Source organism: Sprattus sprattus (genome assembly GCF_963457725.1).
Source record: "Sprattus sprattus genome assembly, chromosome: 3".
NCBI lineage: Eukaryota > Metazoa > Chordata > Actinopteri > Clupeiformes > Clupeidae > Sprattus > Sprattus sprattus.
In genome coordinates this window covers 33,753,308-33,763,107 of record NC_137922.1, presented here as the reverse complement: position 1 = coordinate 33,763,107, position 9,800 = coordinate 33,753,308, and the positions used below count along the sequence as shown (strand labels likewise).

Genomic DNA, 9,800 nt, shown 5'->3' with positions numbered 1-9,800 from the left:
TACTTATAGCCGTGATATGCTTTCTGTATGCTTCAGTTTGCAGTTCTATTGAAAAGAAGAACAGATGGAAAGGCAATTTAATTCAGGTTTTGATGGCGTAATAATCACCTCCTCATAATATCTTAACACTCTGCAAGGGAACCCTTGAAGGCTCAGCTCCAATTCTGCTTTGCACTTCAAAGCCAATTTCCATTTCCTCCTTGGCCTGGTTTATTAATGTAGCCTCCCAGTCGATAGACAACTTCTGCTCAGAAAAAATGCCAGGCACACTTCTCAAACGTAAGGCATAATACATCTTACATAAGTGGGTCTTTCCTATGCATACGATTCAGTTGCTTATCTCCTTCTCTTAGTGAGTGTGTGTGTGTGTGTGTGTGTGTGTTTGGCAGAGGTGGTGATGGGGGAGGGGGGGGGGGGGTGTAAGCTTCCTCTTCTCGTGGCTGGCACAAAGCAACTCAGGGTGGCATGCGAGCAGCCTGGGCTCTGCTAAAAATACGGCATCATAGAGAGCTCAGCCTCAGGGTTGAGACAGGGGGTGCTGTGAGAGTGCGTGTGCACCCGTTGTTTCCTACATAAAAAAAGATCCTTTCACTGCCATGGTGCAAACATCAGTCTGTTTCCTGAACATAGGACCAGGGAGGGTTCCTTAGTCATTAGGTAGCCAGAATAGGTTCAGTATACTGTAGATCAAATATGTGCAGGAGTAGGAGTGTATTTGACCAGGGATTTATCCTCAGCAATCCATCTTTATGTATCAATCTGTAATCTTTTGATGCCTGCATGACATTTTGGTGTCGTGGGGTGATCTGTAAGCCCAATATGACCACCATGAATGGATAAAAGCAATTTACCATGTGCGGATTAGATCACCGATCATCCAATGTGATTGCATATAATCTCAGTCATCTTATCTAATTGTTGAGGATTGTTGCTCATGGTTTTATTACTTTACAAGAAGTTCAGTAGTTGAAAGAACTAAAGGGATGTGCACAGTTGAATTGCACTGAACTGAGCAGAACTCAGTGCTACTGAGTTGAAAGTGAGTTGAAGCCCATTCTATTAAATGGCATTAGCAGGAATCTGTGGAGGTCACTGGATGTTATTCATAGCAAAAAATCTGGCACAACTCATTTGGAAAACAATTAACAAAATTGCAGACTAGAAGGCACATATTGTATGACAGATTTCTGCTTTCGAATAAATCTAGAATTAATTATGATAAAATTATCTTGGTTTTGACATGGTTACATTTCACAGGGCAATTGAAAACAGAGTATAGTATAGTAGTCGGTATAGTACTCACATCATTTTATGTTATATTTCAGAGAGTGACAAGAATAAGCAAGTAAAGGAAGAAACCCTGTGTAGAACCCGTTTCAGAATGGGGGGGGGGGGGGGGGGCATCTCCATGAGGGCATACTGTAAGTAAAATTGGTTGGGGAAAGGAAAACAACGAGCGAGGAGCGTATAACAGAGAGGGTGAAATGCGCACATAGAGGGGAAAATGAGCACAGATAAAGGCATCATGAGTAAGTATAAATATAGTAACAAGTCCACATTGGCAGAATCTAAGGGTTCGAGGGGGAGCAGAGTGTTGGGACTATGCCAATAAAAGCCCTATAGGGATAATAATCATTGCATTGTTACTGATGTAGACTCTTCCAGCCTCCAGTATTCCAGGATGATCTGCTTGAGCTGCCAGCATTTACAAGTCATTATGGCTTCATAGACTAAGAACAGCAACACATTTTCTAATGTGGCCAAACTGCTCTCCTTCAATAAGTAACGAGTACTCTATTAAATATAAATCTAATAAATATTCCATATGCCAGCATGATATGAATACTATAGCAAATTGCTCTGCTCTCAGGGCATATAGGGTGCTCTCAGGGTGTTCTTTTGATTATTCAGAGTTAACAAGTTCACTTTATACACCTTGGTCCATCATAGTTACATCACGAGCTGCACATGTTAATCATGCTCTCTAACTAAAGAAATATTGGAGAGCAGATGTGGATTGCGCCTCCAGTGAGTCTCCATGTGGCTGTGATTATATGGAGCAGAAGAAAGCTACTGCGCTGATGCGCCAAGAGCTAGACAGATTTAAAAAGACTGTCTCGGCATCTCAGGTTAGTCCTGTGTTTTCTGATACAAAATGTTGGGGACATAAAAACAGTATTAACCCGGCTCATTGAGTTTCCAAGCCAATCGGCACAAACACTGTTTTTTTGCTTTGTTCCCCTGCAGAAATAGACTTTAAATATTAAGACAGTGCGATTGATTCGGTATTGCGTCGTACTTTCTGCAGTCTCATTTGGACTGTGATTGTATCCTAGGGTTTATTTATTGCTATTTCACCCTACGTTGCATCTCTGTGCATGGCGGAGTCTGCCGTTTAGCAATCGTCTATGAAAATCTTTCTACGTGTAAATCGACACTAGGGCTGTTCGAAGGATTTACCTGCATAAACATCAAATAAATGTTTTAATCTGATACAGTTACAAACTTTCAGACCCTTTAACAATCCAACTAACAATCAGGTATTTTGGTCGGAAGCCCCGCCTATCTTTACTTTACATGGTCATTACACAAGTTTTGATTGACAGTAGGTTGTAGCTGCTGAGCCGCCGAGTCATGGCGGAGCTGGCTGTGTTGAGGGAAAGCTGTTGAAGAGTTACGTTACTTTGGAGTAGTTGAAGGAGTGGAAATAACGTCTTCGAAACAACAAGAAAGAGAAGAATGCCCTTCAAACGAACTTCGAGTCGTTTCTCTCCGGAAGTGTGCGAAATGTGGGACTTTCTGCCGCTGGATTAATGGATTTCAGTTTCTTAGTGAAAGTCAACAGCTTTATGCAACAAATATGGCTACTTGTGTCTCTTTCAATTTGAGATGAAAAGCTACTCAGCCCGGTTGTTCAAAACAATGCTATCAACGCCACTTTCTTTAAAGTGACCATTCGGAACCATTTTTTCTCTCAAACTTTGTGTTTTGAGAATTTTAACTACTCCGCTGACGGGTCAAGCACTGAACATCGCTAGCTGAAATGGAGCCTAAACACAAAGAGTTGCTAGATCAGTACCACCAAAACTTGCTGGAGTCCATTACAGATGCCGAACGAGTTGTGGAGTTTTTAGCCAAAACAGGTACCCTAACCCAGGTGGAGCGATTCGAATTGGAAAACAACTGCTCGTCAAGCTCGGAAAAAGTTGATCTTCTACTTAAGATGCTGATGAGCAAGGAGAGAGACCACTTTCAAGACCTCTGTTTGGCCCTCGAGAAGACGCACCCACACCTGTATTCTACTCTTGTCGTGAACGGTGGAGGATCAATGGACCATTCGGGTAAGAAATAGTCTATTACGGGGGATTTTAATCCTTTGGTTGACCTGTCACGACCTAACACATCTCGCTATTCATAATTAGCCTAACTTGTAGCCTATCGCTGTATCCACTCCCGTCGTCGTGTTGTGGACTAGCTGAGTAGTTACATTAGGGGTAAAATTATTATGATAGGCGGAAAGCGACAGACTGGAAAACCAATCCTTGTGTTTTTTTTTGTATCTATGGCTCCTATATTTCATTCAAGGCTATCTTTACATTTCTTCGTCGTTAAGTCCATCCAGACAGATATCTGGAATTTTTACCTTAGCGCCATGGGAGTCTTGCTCCCACTATTGAGTTTCGTGTCAAATGTAAAACTTTGTAGCACACAGCAGGCTAGTCTAGTATCTGAAATATGTCTTGATAAACCCCCTGGAATTAGGTAAGATAGGCTTTATCCCACGTTTGAGGTATTGCCTGTGAAATGTGCTATATTGTCAGTGGTGTTCTTCCATGTTTACACGCTGATGTGTAGCCTAGCCAAGAAAAGCGAAAGCCCATAGTCAAGACAAATATGGTAAGGTTAAAGCACGAATTCAGCTTCTGCTTGTAAGCGAAAACGAGTAGGCTGCGTAATGGCTTAAAAAAACTTTCCTGTTCAAAAGAAAAGAGGGTGAAAATCAATCACTTTTTATTTGCCAAGTGTTAATAGAGTCCGTCAGTATCCAATTGACGTGTGAGCATTTTCTCGTGGGTAGTCTGCTTGATGACCAATAGCCTATGGCCCACATCCAGAGTACGGTTCAGGGCAACAGATTACTGTCGTGCTGTGCTATAACTACAGTGCTATTCAATCGATTCCACATGGGAACTGGGTCCTTCTGGCCGGGGTCTGACCACTCAAGCCCGTAACCCACTAATTCCTTAGCAACTAAATACATAGACTACTAAATTACTGAAACGGCTAGCATTCCACGTCGATTAACTTTACTGGGTCTCATTAAAGTAGCCTAGGTTGCACTCAATAAGGCGCTTGTAGACAGCAAGCTGAATCCCGGTTGTAGTTGGGATACATTTAGCATGGTCTGCATTATTTAAAGAATGATACGAACCAGAAACTAAAGGCTCACTGTAGAGGTACCGCCCCACATTATCACCCGAGTGCAAAGTTGAGTCTCTGAGTTTGAATTTCGTGCAGGCCAAACCGAGAACCAGTGACGCCGAGGTCATTCTCAGGGTGTGTCTTTCCCACATCACCCCGCTTGTTTGTGGAGTAGTTTGCATATCCACAGCAAGTCCCCCTCTCCTGTATTTAGTCTATACCTCAAAGGCTTTGTCTGCCTGATTACGCAACATAGTGGTAAGAGATTTTTTAAACCAAAGTTCATCCCAGGAAAGGGAATTGTGGCCCCCTCTCTGGTTACATAATTAAAGCCAAAAACCACGAAATGTCACTGACACAGATGCAGTGCAAGAAAAGCACAGAGAGTTCGCACACACATATATCCAGGAGCAACATCACCGCGTGTGTCAGATGTCTGTCACTGTAAAGTGAAGTCCTAGGTGTCCCTTCATGCTTTTACATGCAGTCCCATGCAGGTACGAATAGAGTGATGTGTGGAGTCATTCTTGGATGGGACACCTGGGCCTCTCATCGCAGCGCCCCAGGCCTAGCCCTTTGTGGTGAGTTTTCACGGTACTTGGGCTTGGCTGCACGGAAAGTCGACGGCACTCCCCCAGGCCCTGTATAAAAATTTCATGCTGGGATTTTTGAGAAGCTTGCTCCCGGTTGCAGTCTTCATTTTCAGTCTGTGTATTTTGGTGCTAAATTCAAGTCAGTAGGTGCAGCTTTATTTCCTGCAGAACACCAGCTTCGGTGCTGTTAAGAGACTGATCCTTGCAAACGCCAAAGCAGTTTTCTTTTTAATTGAACATGCAAACCTGTCAACTTTACTTCCTGGCTCTTGCAGACATTGGTTTTCATTGCTATTCATTACATATGAATTTATGTGCCACCAAAACCAGAAGGGCACTGCGAGAAGATGAGTGACTTTAGTGTGTCCATATTCTAATGCACTGATCTGATGTCGACCATCTGCAGTAGCCTATACTTTTCGGCCATACAGTTACATTGCACATGACCCGGCATTGCGTGCTGTGAGGCAGAATTGATTCCGCCGTGGTAATCTCCGCATGTTACATGTAAAAAAAAAGGCATTGACATGCGCAGTCCTCTCCCTTTCAACATACACACACACACACACACACACACACACACACACACACACACACACACACACACACACACAGCTGAAGTCTCATGACCTATTTCCACTTTACACTGAAGCCCCTCTCAGTCCTGGTCGTTTTTCCCAGCCATTGTTTCTCTCTCTCTCACTCTCTCTCTCTCTGTCTCTCGCTCTCTCTCTCTCTCTCTCTCTCTGTCTTTCTGTCTCAGTCTGTCAGTCTGTCTCTTTCTTTCTTTTCTTTTCTTTTCTCGATCTTTTGCTCTCTCAATCTCTCACTGTCGCCCCACTCTTTTTATCTTTGTTTGTCACTATAGTAACTCAGGTTTACAAAAGTCTGCTCTCTTTATTTCAGTGTCCTGTGTCTATGTCTGTCTGTATGTTTCTGTGTTTGTATCAACCAGTGATTTCATTTCTGTGACTGGTGGTGATAGAAGTTACAACCACTGATTTGTCATCCTACGGTTTAAAAGAAATGGACTCTACCTGGTTCTGCGTGTTGATAACACCTCATTTGACGTGTGGTGGTAGTAGTAGTCTATATATTTTTCCCAACTACTTTTCAGTTCCACTGTAGTAATACAATTACGACATCAATGATTCGATTAGGACATGTAGAAGAGACTGTCCAGAGTGCCAGTCAGTGCTGTAAGAGTACAAACTACTACATCTAACCTTTTTCTTTTTTTTAGGGCTCCATGTGAACTGGGCCTTTGGCCTGTGCTACTGCTAGACCAAATAAAGGTTCTTCATGGGTTCCTCAAAATGACAAAAGTTCTTTTTGCACGTCCTCCACTCTTAGAACCCTGTTTGAAAATGTGTTCCTCACAGCTGCGAAGTGCATTAAAGATGGAAGCCAAAGGATATTCATCAGAGAAGAAACAAAGTTTGAACGCGTAACGGTTCTCCCATGGAGACAAGCCTAAGAGGCCTCTCTAGTCTGAGATTACATGTTTTTTTTTGTAAGTATACGCTCCACTAGCCTAGCAACAGGACTACGCTTTCAGGCTTGACAAGCCCCACCATTACAGAGAGGCACTGGTTTCATAACCACTTTTTAAGTCTGAGGCCCTTTAAAAGTGATGCGTGAGCCTATAGCAGGCCATGCTAATCACCAGGTCGGAGGTCACCATGGCAGCAGTGGTGTAAAAGGTTGCACTCAGCCATAGTCCTCCACTATCCCACAGGCCTCTCTGGTTGATGATTGCTGTGGATGTTAATGTAGGGTCTGCAACAACAGCCCTTTGTGTTTGGAGTGAAGAGGAGTGAAGGCATGGCTGTACTAATCCTGCTCCTTGTCTGTTTTTTGCTGCTCTCTCTCTCTCTCTCTCTCTCTCTTTCTCTCTGTGTGTATGGCTGGAACTGTCTGTCTCTCTCTCTGCCTGCCTGTGTGTCCATTAGTCTTCTCACATGTGACTGGACTGGCTAACTGCTCTCCCACTCAGTTTATATGACAGAGACCCACTCACTAGTTTGACCGGTTGATGACTTTTGCTGCCAGGACCACCATTAAGCACTCTTTCTCTCTACTTGTCTGTTTTGGCTAACTAGTCCCACTCACTAAAAGCATGTGCAACATAACCTGCAAAAGCGCATGCACACACACATGCACACACACATGCACACACATGCACACACACATGCACACACACATGCACACACATGCACACACATGCACACACATGCACACACATGCACACACGTGCACACACGTGCACACACGTGCACAAATGCACATACACATGTGCAGAGCAGGAGGACACTGCCCTGAGAGCTTTTGCAGGGCAGTTACTGGAGCAGGTTCATTGTGTGAGTTTGGGCCCACAGGTGCAGCATCATCAGTCCGCCTCACCAAGCTCACACACACACACACACACACACACACACACACACACACACACACTAACCTGGACAGACAGACAGACAGCAAGCCCCCCAGCTCACTGATAAAACACACCTAGCGACGTGAAGTCTCGACCCTTGTAAGTCATGCCAGACACCTGGCCCTGATCACCACCCGAGCTCCTCTCCCCCCCCCCCTCCCTGCCTGCCACCTCTAAAGACCTGTCAATCAAACCGCGCTCTGATCCTCGACTCCAGAGGTTCTCCTTTCATCCTGAGCCGAACCGAGCCGATCGTCCGACTCTGACTCACTCAGCTTAGGCACGTCTGCATCAAGCCAACCCATCAGACATTTCTGACAGAGGAGAAGGGGTGGGGGTGGGGGTGGGGTGGGGGGGAGACTGGAGCGCATGGCTCAGCATCCAGGAACAGTCAGTCATTCAAGGAAAACTTGGCACTTGCCTCTTTTCAGCTCGGCTCTTCGACGTCGGGATCTGTGTGGCATCTGTGCCCCCGACAAAATAAACAGCGGCGCGTATTAGTTTGCGATCAGCAAGAGAGCTGCCGTCTGACATCTGCCCTTGCCACAGAGGCGGACAGATGGATGCTGGATTGCAGATTCTGAAGCAAAACATCTTGTCTCTTGTCTGTTTGTGTCTGTGTCTGTGTGGACGCGTGTTGTGTGCTCGCGTGTTTGTGTGTTTGTGTGAATCTTCGTGTGTGTGTGTGTGTGTGTGTGTGTGTGTGTGTGTGTGTGTGTGTGTGTGTGTGTGTGTGTGTGTGTGTGTGTGTGTGTAATTTGTCCCAGACACACTGTCTCTTCTCTCTGCAGTCAGCGCTCATTAGTTTCCCAGGATTCACAGTGCCCGCAGCGGCGGTGAATTTAATAAACTGAGACGTTCTATAGTTTTACGTAACCAACCTCGCCCTCCCCATCTCCAGGCTAAGACAGACAACTCCAACCTTTAGTCCGGGTGCTTCTTCTCTCTTTGTGATGGCAACCATGTGTTACAGGTTCGTGTTAGTCACGGTTGTCTCTTCACTTACTCTCATACACACACACACACACACACACACACACACACACAGATACACTCACCTCTGCAAATACACACACAAATACACAAGTACACACACACACCCACCCCTACACACACATGCAGACTCACTCCTGCAAATACACACACACACACAAATACACACAGGCTCACCTCTGCAAATACACACACACACACACACGCTCACCTATACAAATACATACACACACACACACACACACACAAACACACACACTGTCTGCCTCCATATACACACCTCCCTCATCTTAACTTTTCCTTCACCCATGTGCTTTTGAATGAATGGGATTCAGCTTTTGGAAGCCCCTTGTGAAATATCTAAAACAGCAAGCTAGAAGCCCTCTGTCTAACGCGCAGAAAGGAAGCCAGGAGAGATGGATGGCTGGTTTTGTGCTGAGCCATGCTGAGTCATGCTCTGCCATTTGCTGCTCCTAAATTGTGACTGGAGGGAGCGCGGTTCACTTTTGCTGCCATAAACCTGACTCCAGGAAAAGCACAGCAGCGGTGCAGGCAGCTAGTAAACAGACACCTTCCACATCACTATCTGCTCTTGCATCTTTGCTTATATGCCCTTTTTCTTTGGACATTTCTTCCACCCAGATAATTCCTCCTCTCTTTGTCTCTCTTCTCTCCCTCTTTCTCTCTTACATGTAGTTCATCCCCTATATCTCTCTGTCTCCCTTTTTTCATCTACCCTCCCTTCTCCTTCCATCCTGATCTTTCCCCCCTCCATCTATACCCTTTAAACTCAGCTCAGCTCTCTCTCTCGCTCACACTCTCTCTTTCTCTCTCTCTCTCTCTTTCTCTCTCTTTTCTGTCCTCCTCCCTCTGTCCTTTATTCAATGCAGCACAATCACAGTATAGTGAGGTTTTCTTCCCCCCCACAGAAAACGGTCCGTTTTGTATCCCTTTAGAGAACAAACTGACATTATGTCCAGTCACACAGTGTCACACACACACATGGGGACAGAAGAATTGACACGCAGAGGAGAAAAGAGTCCTTGCCCCTCAGACGACCTCTGTCTCGTGCTGATAATGTTACCCAATGGTGCACAGGGATGTTTTGACTGGGCTGAGTCAATGTTCATGTTTTGTGTGTCTATCGTGGAGCCTCACTGATTTCCACCAAAACCAGCTGATAACTGTGCACAGACTTTACTCTTGAGTCCCAGTTCGGTTTCTAGCACACGACAGCCGCCTGAAACAACACACCTATCTCCGTTCCCTGGGAATCCATACCTGACAAAACAGTTGTGAGTGAGATCACTAGGGGCACATTATTCTCAACAAGGAGAGGGAGGGAGGGAGGGAGGGAG

General features: G+C 45.1%; 1 protein-coding gene across 2 annotated transcripts in view; it reads left to right on the top strand.

Moving 5' to 3' along the window:
- Positions 1 to 2,801: 2,801 nt before the first annotated feature.
- The window catches only part of LOC308362948 (disks large homolog 5-like), a 51,223-nt gene continuing 44,224 nt past the window's right edge, over positions 2,802 to 9,800 (top strand). For both annotated transcript variants that reach the window (XM_080835674.1, XM_080835673.1), the window contains exon 1: positions 2,802 to 3,341. In XM_080835674.1, the coding sequence (XP_080691800.1) occupies positions 3,044 to 3,341 (298 nt within the window). In that variant the 5' untranslated portion in view covers positions 2,802 to 3,043. The remainder of the gene's footprint in view (positions 3,342 to 9,800) is intronic.